Below are 24,879 nucleotides of genomic sequence, written 5' to 3'. Positions count from 1 at the left end.
TTCAATAACTAATTGTGTTGAATGTTTGGCCGAATAACAAAAGGCTAAAACACAAAACCCTGAAAAGCAATTTCTAATTTACTGTCTTTAAAGCATATATAAATAATATCAAATATTGTGGGTTATTATATAATAGTGGAGCAGGGCATAATAGTGATAAAGTTAAAGTAAACGTCTAACAAAACTATATAATAAGAGATTTTAAGAAATATTTAAACATAGTGTTTATAAAAAAAATATATAAAAAAACAAGTTTATTACTATAGTCTGTACATTTTTTAGCTTTTGGTGCTATTTTAGCATCAGTTTTCAAAATGCATCCACTATTCTGACGATTCACAAAGGGATTGTTGTTCATGTAGTTTTTTGTTAAATATATTGTAGTTCTTATTTTGAATTTGTTGTTCAATAAGTTTCTATACTATTGACAATTTAACACCATTTTCTCATTACTTCACTTATAGAATTAAGCCACAAATATGGAGCCTACACCAAGGCTGCAAAGATAAAGGTCTTCACAGGTGGCTCAGATTGACTACCACAACTGTGATCAATTGGGGATATGGCAAAATTGTGAATATAAAGAAAAATATGTATTTATTGTTGTATATTATTGGCATTATGTAGCCTTGGTTTGACTATTTGCAGAAGTGTGAAATTATGTACTGGAAAGTAAATTTCTTGCTTGTCTTAGATAGCTGAATAAGTATTATGAGGGACAATTATTGCTCCTAGTGCATACTTTACAAAAGTAAAATGATGATATGCTGATTTTAGTACTGAAAAACAAAAGTTGACTCACTGGGCTTATCATTGCATTTACTGTAATTCAAATATTGATTGTTGCTCCTTTATTATGTTTATTTCAGGTAAATTAAAGTTATACTCCAGAACGATAAGGTTAAAATCATTCACCATGTAGTAAGCCATGAAAAAGCAGGGCCTGTGAGTGCTAGTGGTTAAAGAAATACAACTTGATTGGGGTGGCCATTGCATGCTTTTTCCCTTTTTATGTCCCAGCAGGTGAGTTAAATATACCATAGCTCTCCAAAATAAAGCAGAAACTAGCATATAGTGCAGCTTAGAGCACTTACATATCTTGCAGCAGCCATCGTTATAGGTCTGTATAGTTCCTCCATTCTAGAACAAAATGAAAACACAAATCAAAAAATAATGTGCTCAACTTTTACATTCTTCCAAACTTTAACTTCAGACCCACAAATCTTGTATACAATGTAAACAATGCAGACAGATCTTACTGAAGTTACGTTGCCTGACTGTTAATAAAGGAATCTAGGGTTTTTGACTTTCCATATTGAATGTACTATAGATATTGTTCTGTTTGCAATGTTCCTCCCCACTATGTATCCCCCTTCCCCTCTTTTTCTTTTATCCTTCCCTTTCCCCCTCCTTCTTACTTTCTGCACACTTTACATTTTTAAAAGTACTAAAAATACTATTGATGTAAAAAAACAAAAAAGAATTCTAGGGGCCTGATTCACCAAGGCAAGCACACTGAGCACAATGTGTGTTTGTTTTAAAACGCATGTAAATCAGCTCTGCACACTCCCGATTTCATTAAGGAATGGATCTCAAAATATGTGCGCTGATGAATTCGGGTATAGCTCTGCTGTGCTCTACAACACAAGGCACTGCACGATACGTCCAAAGCCTATGTGGATTATAAAAGAATACAAAAGAATACACTGAAAAAAACCTGTCACCACTTAATAATAAAGGCATTAATGATAAAACAGTAAAAAAAAAAAATTAATTCCCCTTCCCCCATTAAAAATATGTATTAGGATATCCTTAATGTCTACTGAACTGAAAAAAAAATATTTTTTTACTGTTGCTCATATTTGCAAACACATGTTATAGCATGCATACAACACGTGTCATCACTAGTACTCTGGGCTTAGACTAGCCCTGAAGCTGGAGGAAGAGATATGGCAGAAAAACAAGTAACTTTGCGATGCCCAGAGCTTGATTTGGACATGGCTGCATGTGCTTGAGTTTGGCATGCCTTTGCTGTAAATTGACTATGGCAAAATACCCCTTTCCCATCCCGTTCATTCCCTGAAATCGTACTCTGTAATAAGTGTCCTTTGTGCTTGAAGACAGAGCTGACACGGCTGCGTTTACTGACGTATGGTCCGTTTATGGTCATGCGCAGACTGACTTTGCGTACGATAAGCTCAAAATTTGCAGATACGTGCCTTGATGAATCAGGCCCTAGGTCCCTATTACAGTGTTCTGTGTAAGTTCTTTGTTAGAGAGGATCCATCGTATCTTGAGCTACAATGGGCTTAAAAGCCTCCAGTGCAAATACAGGGAGAAAAAATGTATAATAATGGAAATAATTTACTACTATGGTCTCATTCTGTGAAAGTGTTATATGTAAGCAGGCAAATTAAATAAAATAAAATTGGGTTACAATGCAACTAAAAGCATTAGTCTGTGCTTTCAGTTGTCTCTCAACATTACCTATTTCTGCCATCACCACCCCCTTTCCCTCTCATAATCATAATTTCCCCTTACCACTATAAGCCACCAGTTTAAAGTTTATTTAATTGAATCACCTGGGAAGCTCTGCAATTTCCCCCTACCATTATCATCCAGCTGAATAGCATTATTTAATGTAATCTCCTGCGGCGTTTGGCAGCAGCAGGTCCTAACTAGCCAAAGAGGATGTCACATGTATGGATGTGAGCGTCATGTGATCGTCTTCCATATACCTTTGCGAGGTACAACTCTCAGCTGCAGAGTCATTAATAGATTACATTTAATTAATCAATTTCCAGGTGGTATCCATCACCTTTAAAAGGTTTAAAATGATTTGTCCCAGGATTTGGAATGCTGCACTCTGACAGGAAGGCGGTGCACGATGATATGATACCGCTGAGTGGCTGAGGGCTAAGACCACAAATCATGACAGTACCCCCCTCGAAAAGTGGTCACTGGACACTTAAGGTGAGGTTTAGCAAGAAAACTCTGATGGAATTTTCTGAATAAGGCGGGAGCATGAACATCGGTAACTTTGATCCAAGACCCTTCCTCAGGATCACAGCTCTTCCAAACAACTAGATATTGTTGGTGGTTATGTCGAAAGCAGGAGTCCAGAATGGCCTTTATCTCATATACCTCTGCCTTGTTCAGTCTGGATGGGAGGGGAACCAGATTTAGACTAGTAAAATCTGTTCAATACCAGGGGTTTTAAAAGGGAAATGTGGAAGGTGTTTGGTACTTTGAGGTACTCTGACAATTGAAGCTTATAGAAAACAGGGTTGATTACCTTGATTTTGAATGGACAGATGAAGCGAGGAGCGGACTTCATAGAAGGTACTCTGAAGGTTGCAGGTAGAAGGCCAAACTCTTTCTTCTATTATCAGATCTGGAATGGATCTACGTTTTTTATCTGCTTGAATTTTATAATTAGGTGAGGCTTTGAGTAAGGCTTCACGTACCTGCAGCCAGTTGTCTGCAAATTTTCTCAAAGCTGATTCAGAAGCTTTGAGAAAAGCTTCTGAAACAGAAGTTGCCGGTAACGAGGAAAGTACTGGACTTGTGGATGAAGTCCATAAACCATCAAGAATAGAGTAGAGGAAGAGGACTCATGATAGTGAGAATTGTGAGCAAACTCTGCCCAGGGAAGCAGAGTTGACCAATCGTCTTGAGAGGAAGATACATATAGAGCCTGATAAAAGTTTCCAGATCCTGGTTGACTCTTTCTGTCTGACCACTGGTCTGCGGATGGTATGCAGAGGAGAAGTTCAGTTTAACTTGGATGGCCTTACACAGGTAATGCCAGAATTTAGCAATGAATTAAAATCCTCAGTCAGACACGATTTCCTCAGGGCATCCATGTAAGCGAAAAATCTCTTTGATGAAGAGTTGGGCAAGTATAGGAGCAGATAGAAGACCTTGGAGTGGAAGGAAGTGTGCCATTTTTGAAAATCTCTCAACCACTACTCAAATGTGTTAAAGTTGTTTGAACTCGGCAGGTGAGAAAGGGAAATCCATGGATATGTGAGTCCATGGACAGGACGGAATCGGAAGAGGTAATAGTAAACCAGCTGGAGTGTGCCTGTTCCAAGTGTGGTGGGCACACTTGGAACATGCTACAACTAAAAGTGCTACATCTTTGAGAAAAGTAGGCCACCAATAACTCCTTTGTAACAGAGCATGTGTCTTCCGCACGCCAGCATGTTCTGCAAATGTAGAACAATGTCCCCAGTGGAGAACTGTTTTATGAAAGGATACTGCCACATAAGTATTCCCGTGAGGAGGGACTGGCTCAGGATTGGTGGCTGAGATGCTTGTAGAGCTGATGTTAGATCATGGTTCAGAAGGATTGGGATCCTCATTCTCTATTATTGACCTTGACAGAGCATCTGCTTAAAAGTTCTTGGAGCCCGGACAGTGGGTAACATGAATGTTGAACCGAGAGATAAACAGCGCTCAACTAGACTGACGGGGGTTCATACACTGTGCAGTCTTCAGGTACAACAAGTTCTTATGGTCTGTATAAACTGTCACAGGATAACGAGCTCCTTCCAGCAAATATCTCCATTCTTCTAGAGCCAATTTAATAGTGAGCAAATCTTTGGCTCAGCTGGGAGAAATGTTTTAGAGAAGAACCACATGGGTGTCACTGTTCATCGGGAGATTTCTGGGAAAGTACGGCCCCCACACTGAGGAAGCATCAACCTCCTGATAGAGTGGGCTGTTAATGTTAGGTTGTGAGAGGATAGGAGCTGAAACAAATGCTTGTTTCAAATGATGAAAGGGTGTCTATGCTTCTAGAGACCACTTAGCAAGGTTGGACTACTATAGTGGATTAGTCTCGAATGAACATCAGGTAATAATTAGCAAACTCTAGGAAATATTGTATTGCCCTCAAAGTGGTAGGCTGAGGCCAATTGATAATGGCTTGCACCTTGTCTGGATCCGTGCGTAAATCAGTTCCAGAAATGATACAGCCTAAAAAGGGGATGGAGTTAACCTCAAAGGTGCATTTTTCCAGCTTACAGTACAAATTGTTCTTACAGAGATGTTGAAGAACCTCCTTGATATAGGCAGCAGGGTGGCTAAGTGGTTAGCACTTCTGCCTTACAGCACTGGGGTCCCGAGTTCAATTCCCAAGCATGGCCTTATCTGTGAGGAGTTTGTATCTTCTCCTCGTCTTTGCGTGGTTTTCCTCCGGGTGCTCTGGTTTCCCCCCACACTCCAAAAACATACTGGTAGGTTAATTGGCTACTAACAAATTGACCCTAGTCGGTGTGTGTGTTAGGCAATTTAGACTGTAAGTTAAATCAACAAAAACAGTTGCGCTCTACTCCTCTATAGGGCAAGAACAGCTACACTAAAAGGGATATCCCTTCCCTAATCCAAATAGTAAAGTCGTATAGTAAGCGCTCAATTGCCACTATTGAATTGGAATAACCTAGATGTAGTATAATGCTCTAGTATAATGTAAATGCTTAATTCTATCAAAGATAGAGTGATGATGGTAATATACTCGCAGAGCAGTGTGACTAATTTTGGACCCAATAGTGAGTTATTGTATAATATCAATTAAAATGTCACGTATTTAATATCCTAAAAAAATCAAGGAATACATTACAGTGTTTGCAGCTGCAAAAAGATACAATAAAAGGAAGGACAATTATATTGCTAATAGAGATGGGCGGGCTCGGTTCCCCGAGAACCGAATCCGCCCGAACTTTGTCTATCCGAGCACCGAGCCGAGCAGGCTCGGTACTCTCCCGCCCGCTCGGATTCCAAATCGAGGCAAAACGTTATTGTAACGTCGTCGGATGTCGGGGCTCGGTTCTCGGGGCTCGGTTCTCTGGATAATCGAAAATTATAAATACCTGCCTCCACAGCAATCCATCGCCATTTGACAGAGCAGGGTGTAGTCACCGGCTGATTAGAGCAGGGACAGAGAATATACCTTATTCTTCATCTAATTCTGATAACAATTTTGATTACAATTCTGATAACAATTGATAGAGAAGAGAAGAGAGGAGGATAGAGGAGTCTTTTTTTTCCAATATTTGGCACTACAAGTGTTTTTGGGGTGTCCCCCATTCTTTTGCATTAATATTTCTGTCTGTCAAAAGTCCTATTTGTCAGCAGTCTGAAAAATAATATTTAGCACTCCGAAGTGCTTTTGGGGTGTCCCCCATTCTTTTGCATTAATTTTTCTGGCTGTCAAAAGTAATATTTGTCAGCAGTATCTAAAACAATTTGTAGCACTACAAGTGCGTTTGGCTCATAATGGATTCAAAGCAGTCCACATATGAGCAGAATCAGCAACCAGGTTCTGTCACCAGTCCTGATGGTAGTGTTCCCAGTACGTCATCTGGGAAAGGCGATGTCAAACTACACAGTCTTTTGGAATCAGTCAAAAAAACAGACACCAAAAAATTTTTTACCGTGTTGAAGTGAAAAGAAGTGTATCTGAGGAAAAGTTAAGTGCCGATAAAAAAAAAATTGCCGACATGCCATTCTACACACGCAGTGGCAAAGAGAGTATGATGCCTTCAACTTTCTCTATTAGTAGCAGTTCAAAAAATGTTACCGAGCCTACAAGTGGAGCACAACTACTGTTACGCGTCAAAGCCGAGCTGCAAGATAACAGTAAGGCATTAGAGCAGGGGTCGGCAACCCCCGGCACGCGTGCCGGAGGTGGCACGCAGCCCCCTGAGTCCTGGCACGCCGGCTGTCCGACTGTTCTAAATGACAGCAAGCGCAGCAGTTCAGCTCTTCTCCGGCTGTCATTCCTTCCCCGACACTGAACTGCTGCGCAAGCGCAACAGCTCAGCACTTCTCCGGCTGTCATTTATTAAAAATGACAGCCGGAGAAGAGCTGAACTGCTGCGCAGTTCCTTCCAAGCACTTTTGCGGACCGGATCACTGCTAGAAGAGGTAAGTATAAAATTATATAATTTTTATCAATTTATTAGTGTCCTAAAAAATTTGTTTATGCAATTCTAAGGCCATAAGCATTACTGTGACATAAAATGTATTGGGGGCAACTGTGGCATATTATGTGTTTCTGGGGGCAACTGTGGCATACTATGTTTCTGGGGGCAACTGTGGCATATTATGTGTTTCTGGGGGCAACTGTGGCATACTATGTTTCTGGGGGCAACTGTGGCATATTATGTGTTTCTGGGGGCAACTGTGGCATATTATGTGTTTCTGGGGGCAACTGTGGCATATTATGTGTTTCTGGGGGCAACTGTGGCATATTATGTGTTTCTGGGGTCAACTGTGGCATATTATGTGTTTCTGGGGGCAACTGTGGCATATTATGTGTTTCTGGGGGCAACTGTGGCATATTATGTGTTTCTGGGGGCAACTGTGGCATACTATGTGTTTCTGGGGGCAACTGTAGCATACTATGTTTCTGGGGGCAACTGTGGCATATTATGTGTTTCTGGGGGTAACTGTGGCATTTTATGTGTTTCTGGGGGCAACTGTGGCATATTATGTGTTTCTGGGGGCAACTGTGGCATACTATGTGTTTCTGGGGGCAACTGTGGCATTTTATGTGTTTCTGGGGGCAACTGTGGCATTTTATGTGTTTCTGGGGGCAACTGTGGCATTTTATGTGTTTCTGGGGGCAACTGTGGCATATTATGTGTTTCTGGGGGCAACTGTGACATACTATGTATTTATAAGGGCAACTGTGGCAAAGTATGAATTGGGGGCACAACTATGTGGCATAAGATGAATTGGGGGCACAATTATGAGGTATGATGTGAACTGGGGCACTACTGTGCAGCATAACAATTTTTTTTTGCTGGTCCCTTACTGTTAATATGATATTAGCCTCATAAAATGAGAAATAATTATATATATATATATATATATAGCCGCCGAGAGGGGAGGGGGCGGCTACAAATTGCCTGGGCCTGCTTGGTGGCCCGAGTCCCCTCTGGAGACCTAATTTTGAAAAAAAAAAAATATTTTAAAATTACTTTTTTAAAAAAAAAAATTATTGAGTGCAGGAGAATCGGTAGTGGCTAAATCACCTTCAGCTCAGGTACCTTCAGACGCCAGGTCATGTGACTGCAGTGGTCACATGGTACTCCGTGGGCTGCTGGATATCTTCCCATGCTGTGCAGTGGAGAATAAGGTAAGAAGAAGGTGTGATGGAGAGGGGCATGTGTCACTAAAGGTGCTGGGCAGAGGGGGGGCAAGTGTGATTAAAGCATGTGGGCAGAGGGGACATATGTGAGCAAAGCTGCTGAGCAAGGGGGCATGTGTGAGTAATGCATTCTTCTGTAAGAGGGTGGACTGGTGCTTTTCACTTGCTAGACATGCCCCCAATGATGTACTGCCACACCCCCAATTGTATGACCACTCGCATAGGAAAAAAATGTTGTGCCGCCGCAAAGCGGTGTTTGCGGCGGCACAACATTTTTTTAACTATGCTTAACTATAAGGGAGGACCCATGGAGTTGCTGTACTGGGGCCATGAATTTCTCTAGGCAGCTCTGTATGTGTATGTGTGTGTGTGTATATATATATATATATATATATATATATATATATATACACACACACATAACTGGCACGCCTGGGCTTGACTAGATTTTAGCCGGCACTCCGATAGAAAAAGGTTGCCAACCCCTGCATTAGAGGAGAATGTTTGCTCTGAATCAGAAATGACACCAATCCCTGTAGAGAGTCCATCCAACAGTGGGATGTCTAATCGTTAGCATTCTGTTAGTGTACCCATAAAGAGGGACCCTTTCAGCAGTTCTGCTGATGTGTGCCTGAACAGCCCGAGTGTAGCCGAAGATACACAAAATGAGGATGCACTTTGGAAATAGAAGAGGATGAGGGGGAGATTTGTGTAGGCGACGAGGGCGCTAATGAGGATGTTGATGAGGATGAGGTTGTTTGTGTCAGTCCTGCACCAGTGGCAGCAGTTCTGGCATGTGACAAGAAAAAGGCCATTGTCATGCCTGGCCATAAAACAAAAAATCCCACTTCTTATGTGTGGAATTATTTCTACCCCAATCCAGACAACAACTGTATAGCCATTTGTAGTGTATGTCAAGCCACAGTCAGTCGAGGGAGGGACCTTAACCATCTTGGAACCTCGTCTATGTTACGCCATTTGACGAGAGTTCATGGCAAAGTGTTGAGAAAAGCTGAAAGTTCTTCCAAAAAAAATTACAAGCACTCCATCATCAGCTAGGACCCTCCGCTCACCGACATCCAGATGGCTACAAAATACACCCACCACACCATCCTCATCAATATCCTCAGTAGCGCTCGGAGTTAGCCCTGCATCCTACTTATTAAGGCTGGAGGACTCCTGCACTATTATTGATTCCTCTGTGAAGAAAGCGTTAGTCCCACTGCTGCTGCTGTTGCTGCTGCTGGGGGTGAATCGTCAGCCCAGAGGAAGGCCAAGAAAAAGAGCAGTCCTACATTTCAACAATTAACTGTGAAACAATCATTTGCTAGGAGAAGCAAATATGACAGCAATCACCCATTCGCCAAGCGAATCACAGACGCCATGGCTGCCATGTTAGTGTTAGATCTGCGTCCAATATCCACAATAAACGCAGCTGGTTTTTCACAGTTAATTGAGGTTTTGTGTCGGCGTTACAGAATTCCATCGCGACACCATATTTCCCGTAAAGCTATTCCACAACTATACCAAAAAGTGTGTACAAATGTAGAGATTGCGCTGAAAAATGCCATTCTGCCCAATGTCCACTTAACCACAGATATGTGGACAAGTGGAAATGGTCAAACCAAAGACTATATGACTGTGACAGCCCACTGGGTTGGTCATTCACTTTCACCAGCAGGAACAGCAGCAGCATGTACACCACTACGTAACATTTGTCACAGGGAGGCCACTCTTTGTATCACCGGCTTCACTAACAGGCATATGGCTGACAATTTGTTACACAAACTAAGAGATGTGATTGATACATGGCTTATACCACTTGGTCTCTCCCCAGGATATGTCATTTCTGATAACGCCAACAATATAGTGCGAGCATTACAGCTAGTTGATTTCCAGCACATTCCCTGTTTTGCTCACACCATTAACTTGGTGGTGCAGAGCTTCCTACGAAATAACTGTGAGGTGCAGGAGATGCTTTCGGTGGCCCGTAAGATTTCAGGCCATTTCAGGCATTCTTCCACAGCATGTAGGAGATTGCAGCAGCTCCAAGAGCAGTTTAACTTGCCCTGCCACCAACTTAAGCAAGAGGTGGTAACTAGGTGGAATTCCACCCTGTACATGCTTCAGAGGATGGAGGAACAGCGCAAAGCCATCCAAGCATATTGCACAAGCCATGACATTGGGAAAGGAGGGGGTATTTCACTCTTGCACAGTGGGGGATCCTTTCAGTACTGTGCAAGGTGCTGAAACCATTTGAAGTTGTGAAGTGAGTGCAGATTCTGCTAGTTTGAGCCAAGTCATTCCTTTAATTAGACTGTTGGAAAAGCAGCTTGAGAAACTGAAGGAGGAGATGAAAGCAAACAATTCCGCAAAGTATGTTGGCCATGTCGATCAAGTACTTAATTCGCTTCACAATGATCCTCGAGTTATTAAGATTTTGAACTCGGATCAGTACGTTTTGGCCACTGTGCTTGATCCAAGGTTTAAGACCTACATTGAGTCTTTGCTTCAAAATGAACGAGATGTGAACTTTTGCAAGGAGCTATTGCTCAGCAAGTTGTCCGCTGAACTGGGCCTTTGCTTGCCGACGTGTCCTCCTTCAGTTTCTCAAGCAGCTGCTGCTCGTAAAAAATTGAATTTTCAAAAAAGAAGCAGGAAAGACGCAGAGGGCAGACCAGAACAGTTTAACATCTGGGCTGGTTTGAAGGATTTTTCTAAAAAATGTGTGACCTTGCCCATAACTCCATCCAATATGAGTATTAACATGCAAAGGATGGTGGAGGATTATTTTCAAGAGGTAATTGATATGGAAATGTCAGACAGTCCCTTTCCTTACTGGGAAGAAAAGCAGGCAATTTGGAAACCCATGTACAAACTTGCTTTGCAATACTTAAGCTGCCCACCCTCCAGTGTGTACTCTGAACGAGTGTTCAGCACAGCAGGGAACTTAGTCAGTGATCGCCGTAGAAGGTTACTTCCCAAAAATGTTGAGAAAATGATGTTTATAAAAATGAACTACATCTTCCACGAGGAAGGCCTTCACCATCCAAAACATGCAAGCACTGACTGTTCTCTAATGGCGGATTCAAGCAGCGATGAATTGATAGTCTGTGATGATGACATACACACTGATGAGGGTGAGGATGAAGCTCAAGATGATGACGATAACATCTTTTTAAAACTTTCTATGTAAGTGTAGGGTGCAATCTACCCCCAAAGAGAAAAGGGACTTGGGGCATTTCCATATCACGTACCGTCTTGAAAGGCTGCTGTTTGGGCAATTTATCCTTAAGGGTGTCATACACACAGTGACCCCAAAATGGCTTTGTCCATTTCTATTAATATTGTGCAGTCTATAATGGCTGAATTTTTTGTTATTTTATACAAGTGGAGGGGGGCCTAAAGAGACAGAAACCAAACTAGCTTTCTCCATTTCAATTAATATTGTACAGTCTATAACAGCTGAATTTTTTGTTATTTTATACAAGTGGAGGGGGGCCTATAGAGACAGAACCCAAACTGCCTTTGTCCATTTCTATTAATATTGTACAGTCTATAACGGCTGCATTTTTCGGTATTTTATACAAGTGGAGGGGGGCCTATAGAGACAGAAACCAAACTGCCTTTGTCCATTTCTTTACATATTTAACTATAAGTGTAGAGTGTAATATACATCCAAAGACGATGGCTGCATTGCCAATATGCATAGATGGAGAGGAAGACAATTTGGTTTGTGTGTCGAATTAATGAAGGCCTACCAGGAATTAAACAATTTTTTTGATAATTTATTAGCTTTACAACTACATTACTTATCCAAGAAACAGGTGGAGCACTAAATATGGTTCTTTTATGACCAAAAACATTGATTTTTGAACAAAATAGCAAAACAAAACCAAACAAAACCAAAACCAAAACCAAAACACACAATGACGGTTTGGCAAAACCAAAACACGACAGTAATCCAGATTCAAAACCAAAACCAAAACACGGGGGTCAGTGAGCATCTCTAATTGCTAAACAATAACTGACCGTATGATTAATCAAATTAGTACTGACAACCAAGTCCACACGATGCCAAGACTAAAACAGAATACAATATATTAAAATGTCCAAGAGAAAAACTCAGTGGTAAACGAGAAATGAGTCCATCGATCCAATATGGTAAAAGTCTTTTATAACCAACCTTGATGTCCAGAAATGTACTATTCGGTAAGTATTGGTGATAAAAGGTGTTCCAGATGACCGTCATACTCAGATGCGCTCATAGCGCTACGGGCGGTGAACCACGAGTATTCCGTATGGAGAACGATAGGCAAACAATATGCGTTCCACAGTGGAACGCATAACACTTCTCTCCGGTGTGACGTCACGTAAATGGGGTGTGTCCGAATTTCCTCAGGGGAGCATGATTATTGATGTAAAGTGCAGACTTATATAGTGGTAATCGTTGATCTTGACACAATTAGAGTAAAGGCACATGATTAGTAGTAAAACTCGTCCATTGGTTGACTGTGCTTAAGCAGATTTGAGGCAGCGTTTAAGAGACTCAGGTTTCACTTGAATGGAAGTGAATAAATCCATATATGAAACGGATTGTATGTGACAATGATAAAGGTGCATCATACCCACAAGGGACATAATATAATCCATCAAGAATTAATATAGATACATGTACATGATTATATACCAATAAAAACAACCAAAATGTGACTCTTGGATATAAACAAGTCTCTATAATAGGTAAGTGGTTTACATATCATACATATATAAATCATAGTATCATCAGACAAGATGTTACTCTTAATTAAGAAAACAATTCTTTGTGGTGATTGGATTCTTCAGATAATTAACCAAAAAAAAAAAAGGGGTGGAGGGGGGATGTAATATGATGAAAATAGTTTATTGTATATATGGATCAGAAAACAAAAAGGATATTAATTACATTTGTCTCATCAAATTAGGGACTGATCTACTGGTCCACTGTTCACTCATACACCCCATTCGGGACAATGTTTCTCAGACATGTTTTCCTACTAAACCAGATATTCCCAAGCAGTCTCCCATCCTAGTACTAGTCTAGCAACACTCCGCTTGGCTTCCAAGATCGGCAGGGGTTGCGCATATCCAGGGTGTTATGATAGTATTGAACATGGAGATATCACCTATGGGGGACTAGTGGATCAGGGATTCAGCAATGCCAATCACCCAACAGAGACATTGATAAAGGCGGGAGATAACTAAAACTCAGAAATTATAGTTGTATCATTATGAAAGATCAAATTCCGCATTCAGACCTTGCGGTATAAGGGTATTAAGGAGGAAAATCATCCTGGATTCCTCTCTGTTAATCATTTTAATGTCATTTCCTCCTCTCCAATTAATCTGTATGTGTTTTATGCCAACAAAACTTAAACACTTTGGGTCACAGTTGTGTTTAAGTTTAAAATGATGAGAAAGATGATGTTTCTCGAAACCATTTTTAATGTTTCTTAGGAGTTCCCCTATCCTGATTTTCAGCAGTCTGATTGTTCGGTCCACATATTGCTTAGAGCATGGGCATTGTAATAAATATATCACGTTCTTAGTATCACACATGATGAAGTCCTTGATGGAAAAGCTAGTATTGTTGTGTGTCGAATGAAATTTAGAAGTCGTATTGGTAGACCTATAGTTTAAAAGTTTACAGTTACTGCATCTTCCACAGTGGTAGAGACCAGGATTTTGGCCCATAGTGCTCAGCCAATCACTTTTAGAAATGTTATTTCTGGTATAATTCTTGACAAGGGTGTGCTTTAAATCTGGAGCTTTTCTGAATACAACCTTAGGATGTTTTGGAAGTAATGGTCCTACTACATTATCTTTCTGTAAGATGTGCCAATGTTTTTTAATTATATGTTTTAATTGTTGTGCTCCACTTAAATAGTCTGATATAAAGTATAGCTGATCTTTATCTTTGGTTATTATGAGGGAGGTATTGGGAGTGTCTGTAGATTTGTATTGTAGTAGCTTGCTGCGTTCTGTATCTTTCAATTGTTCAAAAGCCTGCAATACCAATACTTACCGAATAGTACATTTCTGGACGTACATACTTCGTCATTTCAGGACATCAAGGTTGGTTATAAAAGACTTTTACCATATTGGAACGATGGACTCATTTCTCGTTTACCACTGAGTTTTTCTCTTGGACATTTTAATATATTGTATTCTGTTTTAGTCTTGGCATCATGCGGACTTGGTTGTCAATACTAATTTGATTAATCATACGGTCAGTTATTGTTTAGCAATACAATTGTCCTTCCTTTTATTGTATCTATTTGCAGCTGCAAACACTGTAATGTATTTCTTGATGTTTTTAGGTTATTAAATATGTGACATTTTAATTGATATTATACAATCACTCACTATTGGGTCCAAAATTAGTCACACTGCTCTGCGAGTATATTACCATCATCACTCTATCTTTGATAGAACTAAGCATTTACATTATACTAGAGCATTATACTACATCTAGGTTATTCCAATTCAATAGTGGCAATTGAGCGCTTACTATACGACTTTACAATTTAGACTGTAAGCGCTAATGGGGCAGGGACTGATGTGAGTGAGTTCTCTGTACAGCGCTGTGGAATTAGTGGGGCTATATAAATAAATGGTGATGATGATGATGATGATGATGACATGGGTTCTATGAGGCATAATATCTGGAGAGAAAATAAGAATGTCGTCCAGGTAAACTATTAGGGTGTTGTACAAGATATCACAGAAAATTTAATTCATGAAGCCCTGAAAGATTACAGAGCCCGAAGGGCATTATGAGATATTCATAATGCCCATCCCTGGTGTTAAAGGCTGTCTTTCACTCATCACCTTGTCTAATTCGAATCAAATTATAGGCACCACGGAGATCAGGTTTGGTAAAGATGGTAGCTCCCTTTACCTGATCAAAGAGTTCGGTGATGAGAGGCAGCGGGTATCTGCTTTTGAGCGTGATGTCGTTAAGACCCTAATAGTCTATACAGGGAGTGAAGACCACCGCTCTTATTTTTAACAAAAAAATAAAATCCGGCCCCAGCGGGTGAGGAAGATGGACGAATAAAGTCCCTTTCTAAATCTCTAAATATTCAGACATCGCCTGTGTCTCGGGGCCAGAGAGAAGGTGAACTTGTCCACGGGGTGGAATCTTCCCTGGTATCAAGTCAATGGGGCAGTCCCAGACCCGGTGAGGTGGCAGAGTCTCTGCAGCCCATTTATTAAAAACATCCATGAAATCTCAGTAGGGCACAGGAATCACAGGAATCTCTATGCTGGAGGTATTGCGATGAGGAACTTCTGAAGACAGGTTTTAGTGCAATCAGAGAGTCCAAAAGGCTGGCACTAGTGTGTCATTGTTCCCAGAGAGTTCCGATGAGAGGGTTCTGAATTGGACCACATATTGTCCTACAGATGATTGGCCCTACCGCAGCCTCAGGATGTTGGTAGCGGCAGAAGATGATCTGCAAGGTTCGTCAAATATTCTCCGGAAGAGGGTCAGGAACCAGTTGATGTCTGACAGAATGGGATCTGACTTCTCCCAGAGGGAAGATGCACAGACAAGGCTTGCCCTGATATAGGGGCGATAATATAAGCAGTCTTAGTAAGCTGCAGCTCAAAGTGAATACTGCATTGGTTCAGGAACCCTCTACAGTTCTTTAGGTCTCCATCGTATTTGGCTGGCGTTGGGAGAACCAACCGAGACGAGAGAACTGGTACAATATTAGCACTGGTACTCTCAGATGAGGATTATGTTCATGACCATGTCAATGTGGTCTATAGGCTCTCCATACAAGTGGATAGCTCTACCAGGTACCTCATCACTTGCTCTTGGTTAGTTTCCTGTCTTTCCGTGTGTTCATGGAACCTGAATATAGGAACAGAGGGACTGAACACACAGCCAAAGACTCGGTACCTCCAAGGATCCAGAAATTCAAAAGATTATAGTACCAACATTGGGACTGGGAAGGCTCAGAACTCAGGCAGCGGATTATCAGGGGTGACAACCTCCTGAACTGGATAAGCCTGGAACTGGCCTCGGTCAACTCAGAACCTGCGTAAAGCCTGGAACTGGAAGCTGGTATCCAGAGACACAGAGACGGCTCCATTAGACTCAGAGCAGTAATCTACTACCCCAAATAGCCAGTAGGTGAGTCAGAGGAATATAGAAAGGAGTTGGGATCTGCGCTTCCCACAAGTGTCTAGAAATGGTAGGCTGCCTCAAAGAAAGGTGAGGGATGGGCTTCAGCCCTCTATAATGGAGATATTAAGGAAAAAGGACCTTGTGGCGCCAGATGTCAAATGATGGTATACATGTGTAAAACATGTCCGTTATATTGGTACATAAATAAAGATAAATAATATAGGATACTATTTATTCTGTCTACTTGAACACATACAGCGTGCATTTGATGGCATTTACCAAGAACTATACCAAGAACTGTTTATACTACACCGCATGCGCGAACATAGGAGTATACCCAGCTGCGGACGCGGCTTTATGTCACTTCCGCCTTCACATCTCATTCGGCCGGGAGGAACTACTCGGCACGAACATCCACTAGAAGAAAAGACACCTACAGAGCCCAGGACTGGGTAAGTCTTATCTATTTCAGCACTCACAGGTTATCATTCCTACATGGGGTTTGCAGACGGCCTGTAGCATTAGCTGTTATCACTCTATATGGGATGACTACAACAGGACTTTGTAGTTATTATGACTTTGGAGGCTATATGCTACTTTATCCGTTCCCTGTGGGGGCAGAGACATTATCTCCCCCGGCTTTTGGCTTTATCATCTCACCCACTGGATCCGAACACCTCCACACGGAGAGACTGTGCCCATTTACCAGTGTTTTTTCATTACAGTGTACTCACAGCACTATTACTCATTTGCTGTAGTGTACCCCTCACAGGACTGCCAATTTATATGAATTTTGGGTTGCAACCTATGCGAGCACTTTATATTATTTGTCTTTATTTATGAGTCAGAGGAATAGACTGAACAGAGCTGGATCCACACAAGTGGTGAAAGCTGGAATCTGTTCAGCAGAAGATAAAATGAAGCTGTATCCACACAAAGGGTTAATGGCCGAAGTCTATACAGTAGCAGGCAGAATGAAGCTGAATCCATATGAAGGGTTAATGACTGAAGTATATACAGCAGCAGGCAGAATAAAGCTGAATCCACATGAAGGGTTAATGGCTGAAGTCTGTACAGCAGCAGCAACAGTGGTAAGCTGGAACAAGGAATTAAGGAAGTGTTGCACTGGCAATTTGTTGAGGGTAGAATATGCTTTTTATAGTCAGTAGAGGGAGCTATTTGGTGGACAAAGTCAGGTGTTTAGAATAGCAGGATGTAGCAAAATGTCACAACCAAAATGACAGCCTCCAGTGCAGCAGACAGAAGTCACGCTTTGTCCCAGGATTTGGAATGCTGCATTCAATCAGAAGCAATTATCATCAACATCAGCATGTATTTGCACCAGCCCGCAGGCACCTGTAATTGATACAGCTACTGACAAACAGCTCCGTGCAAGTCTGCATCTGTTCACAATTGTTATGTTTTTACCACTCTGTTATCTACAGAATCCATTCCAGATTTTGCATGAATGTCAGAGTTGTGTTTCTCTGCACTTGAGGTTGCTAAGCAACCATACTCACCCTGCTTTCTGAGCTGCTAACAGGGATACTATGTTGCAGCTGATTTATCAGCTCTTGCAAAACTCATCGCTGCTCACTACCTAGCTGATCAGTCAACACTTTCTGCTCACATGATTTCTACGCTGCAGCTGATTGTCCAGGAGTTACATAAATACACTCATTGTCATATTTGCCTTGCTGGTGTTTTACCAAAGCAAGTTCCTGTATCTTTGACCTATATAGATTGGTATATTGTCTGCTGCTGGATTCAGTGTGTTTGACCTTGGCTATGTTTACTAAACCTTCATGCTGGATCTCTGCCTGCCCTTGAACTCTTTGCCTATTTATTGAACTTGTGCCCCTCTCTTGCCCTCTGACCCTGCTGTGTCCTTGTCTGTCTTGTATTGTCTATGTGTTGATCCATAGCTGTGAGTTTTCCTGACTTACTACTGTTAACAACTATACTTTTGTATATCTGAAAAATTACATTTGTGAAAAAGTGTCTAGAAAACTGCTTTTCTGCAAAGGCGCAAATGTAACGTACAACATCTATTCCATTTGCAATAATAAAAGTTATAATATCACTCTGCAAATAATTTCTTACTATAGCAAAAGAAAAAAAAAATCATTGCAATGAGTTAAAAGTGCCATACCTTTATGTACATAAAACATGAAAATATAATAAATATTCTATGTATATATTTAATATTGCAGTATATTAAACCATGCATGTCTTTAAGTACAACACAAACCTTTAGACATTCACTGCCATTAAAAGGAGGGCAAACAACACTAGAGCCCAGTATCATGGCACCTACAGCGGTCTTTGTACACTCATATTTGGTGCAGTTAGAAATCCATGTTGTGCCCACCTGGAAAAAAGTAAAATTGTCTTTGTAACTGACCGTATTTGACTGGTTACATTTCGTTGTCTTGCGAAAAAGAAATTGTAAGACATTATTGATATTACTCACCTCCACTGATTTGTATTTATAATACAAAACTGTGTATTCAGAATTTCATAAACTTCATCATTTGCTGTGTATAATAACTCATTCATCTAGTTGTTTTGTATCTGAACGTGTGGTGGACAAAATGCAAGTGCAACAAATGTAACTGACCAGTAGAAATGTAGGGAATACGTACCATTGTTTTATTCAGCCCATTTGACTAAAATGTATCTATATTAATTTCAGCTCATTAACATAACCACATACTTGCCAACCTTGGCAGTTTGTCTTCCAGAAGATCAGGGGGACAGGTGGTCCTATGGGGGCCGGGCTCGGCGAATCGCGTCATTTTACCCCTGCCGTAAACATCATCACCATTTTGGCCTATTACAGCAGGGAGCAGGGCCACGATGACGCGTCAATCATGTCCTAAGCCCCGTCCCCACCACTTAACTAACTAAGTGCAAAGGATCCGGGAGGTTGACCTGCTCTCTCGGGAGTCCAGGAGGACTCCCAAAAATTCATGAGTCTCCCGGACATTCCGGAAGAGTAGGCAACTATGCATAACCATAAGTTGAATGCCAAAAACATTTTTATTTAACATTCGTCTTACCTCATATAGAGTGAATGTTTCATTAGCGCTATAGAAAGTGCATGACACATTCTTGCAAGTTCCGCAGCACATTTCATGGTTGGAAGATGGAATATAAACTTGGTTCTATGAAAAAAATAATTATAGCAAGTAATATAAGGAGTTTAGATAGATAAATAAAACATGCACTACGGCAGACAAACTGAGTCTGCTTATCCTAGGTCAACAAGAATTGAAAAACAGAAACTATAAGGCCAAAAACTGCATAAATGGGATCAATTCAAGTATAGTACCAAACATAAATATGTGTAAATATCTAATATCAAATGTATTAGGCAACAATAAAAATACGCAGTTTGCACAAACTTAATTAGATAATAAAATAGTCAAATTCATAGAGTTAAGCTAAAATAAAAATATAAAATCAATAAAAATTAAAATAAATGGGACCCTTAAGAATGTTCACATATAAAAAAAGTCCCATGACGGAGATCAAAATCACCAATAATTTAATTATATAAAAAGATAATACACAGATGATGAAGGAATGTGCAAATATATCTGCAAAATAGTCCACAACATAGTTCATGTCCATAACTGTGTGGATAATCAGCAGCAAGATAACCTTTGTAGCTTATTGCGTCAATGGCTTTCTGAGTCCAAGATGGCAAATAATTGTAGATTTTTCACCCTTTACTTGGTAATAAACACAGGCAGGTGATATAAAAGCGGTCATTCCTAGTTATGTTGGATGGAACAAATCACTGTGTATGTCCATCCAACATGTTTCAGGAAAAGCGTGTATTCCTAGCCATATATATTTTTATATACATAATAGTCCTTACCAACCAACATCAATGCATAGGACCTCTTGTATATCACTTGTCTGTCTGCAATACAACCTATGAATGATCTAAGGTAGGGAAATGATAGTCCTAAAACATGTCATGTTGATCCAGCATCAGTCTGAAGGACCTCTTTCATGTGGCATTACTGTTCCTATTGCTGTTTATTATAAAATGTTCCATCTCTAAATATATCAGTACACGCTATAGCATATATCTGCATATGCATACAGTATATTCTGTATATGTGCATGAAAACAAGTAAACAGACAAGGATTTTTTTTTGCTTGTGCATAATTGTTTTCAATGTGTAAATACTTACAGCCTCACAGTGTTTGGAACAGTTAACCGTTGACATCTCCATTGCATGAAATCCAGTTGTTTGATCTTTTTCATGTAAGCATCTTACAGTGTAGCAAATCTCACCACTCAAATATTCAATTAATGACTGTCCAGGCTGCAGTACAGTAATTCCCTGAAAAACACATACTTCTTCCTTTTCTGCAATAACAAAAAAAGACACAAAATAAATAGACATTCAAAACTAATCAGTTAAGAAAACAAAAAGTATTCTAAAAAAAAAAGGATATAGACGCTCATGGAATTGTTTATACAAGATAGGTGCATTTATGGTCCATTTCCACGAGCTATCCCATCTGGATTAAGTACACATTATTCATAGGAATCTGTTCTCTGTTTTGTTCATTTGTGTGTGAATGTAGAACACACATCTTGTGCCTTATAAGTGTTGTAAAGCGAAAAAGCCTTATATCTCTGATGTTATTATCCTGCCTTGGGTTTTCAAGTATTTTAAGACCACTACACAGAATTATTCGGAATGATGGGTGAATCTGGCCATTACATATACATACTAAAGTAGATTTTGATCATGCTTGTGATACTTAAATAAACTACAAATGGTGAAGATTGTACAACTTGCCTTTGAATAGTGTTCTTTTGGAAACAATTATTTCAGAATATAATAACTACAGGCACAGAAGGCAGACTTTCCGGTGGGAAGTAGAATAATTACTTAGGATTCTGTGTGATGACCAATGTCACCACAAGCATCAAACACACATACTACACTATACTATATAGATGTTGGTGTCTATTTGCTATAAAGCGTAAAATAAAGGAAATTGATTATATACCACAAACATAGTAAGTGCATCCACAATGGCTGTGTCGGTCTGTATCAATCCTTCGAAGCTCTCCCTGTTGAAGCAAACCGTATTTTACTTAGCGATAGCAAATATAAATACTTGTTAACTTTTATATATTATAAGATGCCTATCCAAACAGACAGTATCTGTCCTTCATCTGAGTAACATGGTCTAGGGTGCATGAAACACAATGCAGCCCCAGATACTTTCACTTACTGCAAGCCTCACTGCACCAAACATGCACTTAGTGCATTAATACATATACACATTGCACAAAAACCCATGCACACGTTGCACTAACAACTGTCACATACATAGCACTCACATCACTAAAACACATATACATGATAATGGTCTATTCTTTCAGAGCAGCCAGTAACCTGGACACTTGCTTGTTTAGGGTGGGTACACACTACAGAAAATTTCTCATGATGCGATATCGTTAACAATTTTACTATCAACTGAATAAGAAAAAAATTCCTATCAGCATGCCGATTCCTGTGTGCACGCTATACACATTTTACAAGATTTACCTTCAGATCTCTGCTCTTCATCTATCATTACCATTGGCTGAAAAGATTGTGACTCTGCACACTCCATAGATATCTATGGACACTGTCAGTCGTGAGTGCATACACACTGCAGAATTGGAACGTCATTGTTCCATTGTTGAACTGGATTTTTAGTCCGATTTAAAAAGCAAGTGAAACAATATGATGTGCTATGGAATGATAATCATTCATCATTGCAGTGTCCACACTAATGATAACTAACGATAATCGGCTGAAAACACTGTAGTGTGTACCCAGCCTTAGTTATCAAAGGCAAACTATTATGTTGTTTATTACTGGTTTCTCTATATCAAAAGCCCATTTATCTAGTCAAAGCCATTGAATAGTCAATATTGGTAAGTGTAGCATGATCACTCATGCTAGTGAAGATGGCATAATATAGAAATACATACTTGTATAAAGGTTTGTTAAATAACAGTGTGTTGTAGTCTATAGTAACAACTAAGATATTAGCTTACGTCAGTCTAGTGCGAGTTAGTCTCTGGAAAGTGCTGTGCATGTAATTTGTAAAATACATTCCAAATGAATCAGAAAGTTCCACTTTAATGTGAAAGATATGCTCACAATTAGGCTTTGCAAAACATGAGTGCATGATTGGAAGAAAGAATGGTGTGGTCGGACCACACTGCTCAGCATACAAACTTTTTCTCTTATTAGAATGCGGCCTAGATTGATCGAGCAGCTAGAAGCCGGAGAATTCTTTTACTCCTATTTAAATAAATATAATCTATCAGGCTTAACATAGTTTGATAAGCAACATTCTAGATTTTTTAAGTAACTCACTCAACAACTGCATATAATGATTCAACCACGCTTAGAAGATATAGGCTTAATGATAATGGTAACAATATAACATACATTTGAAAGAATGCATCGTTGTCAAATAGTTTAGAGAAAAGCTTACCTAGGTATTTTTTAAGGAACATATATTTCAATGTATATATGCACAGTGCTTCATATATGTAATTTTGCAACTAGAATACTGTATTTACCTATGAACAACTTCTATAACATATACTCCTACATATTGTTAATGATTTTCCAGAGGAACACATTTGTCTGTTTATCTTCATTTTAAGAGAACACAATTTAAAGAACATATTCTTACCAAGGGGCACTCTAGATCGGTGACATTTCCACAGCTACATTCTGAAACAAATGGGAAACCATTAGTAGAGATACAGCCAATGCACTGGGTAGAATATACTATGGTGACAGCTTTAGTAGTGCTAGGCTTATAAGATAGTGCTGCCCTTTATGTACTTCATTAGATGCATTACTGGGACTGATGTATTAGATAACAGTTGAATGGAAACAAACAGTCAGTTTGCACATATGTTCAAGAACTATTCAGGTACTATTCCAGTGTTTGTTGTATACATAGTTTTATAAAATCATGGAAAGAATGCATACAACATTTTCAGACAACTCTTTAGTGACTTCCCCACCCCCGGTGTATTTTGCCGGCGGTTCCATTACTATTATTACTTTACCGGAGCAATTGAACAGCATTGCTTCAGAGCAGAGAAAAGAGACTGAACAAGTCATTCAAGTATATAGGGAACAGAGGTGTGTAGTGAAGGCAGCACCTGATTGGACAGGAGCCACAGCAATGGAGTGGCCTCATTTAATAGACAGCTTGAAATACAAGTATGGCTCCAGTGCTACAAGCCAGCCAAAGGATTATTTAACAAAGGGAGGCGCTGTACAGTTTTGGAAAAATTAATAATCCCTTAGTGGGTTTTAAGTGCTCTAATAGTAGTTATTTTATGTGCTATCAAACACATTTTTTCTGTTGATCTTGTATTACATAACTGTCATGTGAACAAATGTGATATATTTGTATACTCTTCTAATGTAGAAATGGGATAACACATAAAATATATTTATACTAACCACAGTACCACTCTGGACAACAACTTCCATCCATTTTCTTTTTAGCCAAATAGGACTCGGGCAAACAATTCAGCTGTGGCGCAGCGCAAAGATTTCCATTACACACTAAGCAATAGAAAAATAACATGTAACAAAATCAGCAGGGTTGACAAATAAAACATTTTCTATACATAAGAAGATGCTACTAAGTTCTTTCCAAAAAATCTTACCACAGATATAGTGAGGGCAGCAGTAGTTTGTAGTGTTCAAATCAACAGTAAGGATTTCTCCATCTCTGCAAACGGGAACAGGCTCTGTACAAGATTCACAAACTACAAGTGTAAAATAAATAATTATTACATTTTTCCACCTTATTACTACGCTAGCGAACACTAACAACCATTTTTCAAATAACACACATTTTCAATTTGTCATTATCAAAATTGGAATTATTTTAAATGCCAAATGCTTTCCTAGAAAGGTTGTTAAAGAAATAGTACATTCCCTCTGCTTTTTTTCTTTTCATTTTTATACATGTTAACGATTACTGAAAATGACTATTTTTTACAGTTAGGCACAATTACAGAAGTTTGTTAGTTTTCGTCAGCAGATTGTTCTTATCCATTATAACAGATCGATGTACCACATTTACAGTTTGACTTTCCAGTACATCTGGCCATCTCCAACAGCTTGATAGTCGTTGCTATTTCCTTTTCCCAACATACTGCAATGTATTTGCACACAATTGTCCCTGATTTCCAACATGAAAAGGGTTCTCATGTTTATGGTAGTACTTTAGTGCTGTAACTTAGTGTCAAGACTTATGAGGCAAATTGCAGCCCGTATGATACAATTTTGCAACAATTGCACAGATACTTTCCAGCATTAGCCATGTCCTACACATTTTGCTATTTGTGCAATATATATAATATGTTATTCCAATAGACATGTCATACATTTGCTATCTCTGTACTCAGGAGAACTAGACTATCAATTGATTTGTTAAAGGTGAATTATGTAGAAGGATTTCTAGTCTGCGTCTC

The 24,879-nt window shown here is 39.7% G+C and overlaps 1 protein-coding gene across 1 annotated transcript in view; it reads right to left on the bottom strand.

Moving 5' to 3' along the window:
* The window catches only part of OTOGL (otogelin like), a 212,548-nt gene that overhangs the window by 12,597 nt on the left and 175,072 nt on the right, over positions 1-24,879 (bottom strand). The window contains exons 46-53 of the mRNA XM_075205981.1: positions 24,067-24,168; positions 23,858-23,962; positions 23,070-23,110; positions 21,378-21,441; positions 20,546-20,724; positions 19,400-19,504; positions 18,589-18,708; positions 1,095-1,140 (exon numbers count right to left, since the gene is read on the bottom strand). Coding sequence (XP_075062082.1) covers positions 1,095-1,140; positions 18,589-18,708; positions 19,400-19,504; positions 20,546-20,724; positions 21,378-21,441; positions 23,070-23,110; positions 23,858-23,962; positions 24,067-24,168 — 762 coding nt within the window. The remainder of the gene's footprint in view (positions 1-1,094; positions 1,141-18,588; positions 18,709-19,399; positions 19,505-20,545; positions 20,725-21,377; positions 21,442-23,069; positions 23,111-23,857; positions 23,963-24,066; positions 24,169-24,879) is intronic.

This window comes from Mixophyes fleayi, chromosome 4 (genome assembly GCF_038048845.1).
Source record: "Mixophyes fleayi isolate aMixFle1 chromosome 4, aMixFle1.hap1, whole genome shotgun sequence".
Lineage (NCBI taxonomy): Eukaryota > Metazoa > Chordata > Amphibia > Anura > Limnodynastidae > Mixophyes > Mixophyes fleayi.
The sequence above is the reverse complement of the archived record's forward strand: the minus strand, read 5'-3'. Positions and strand labels throughout refer to the sequence as shown.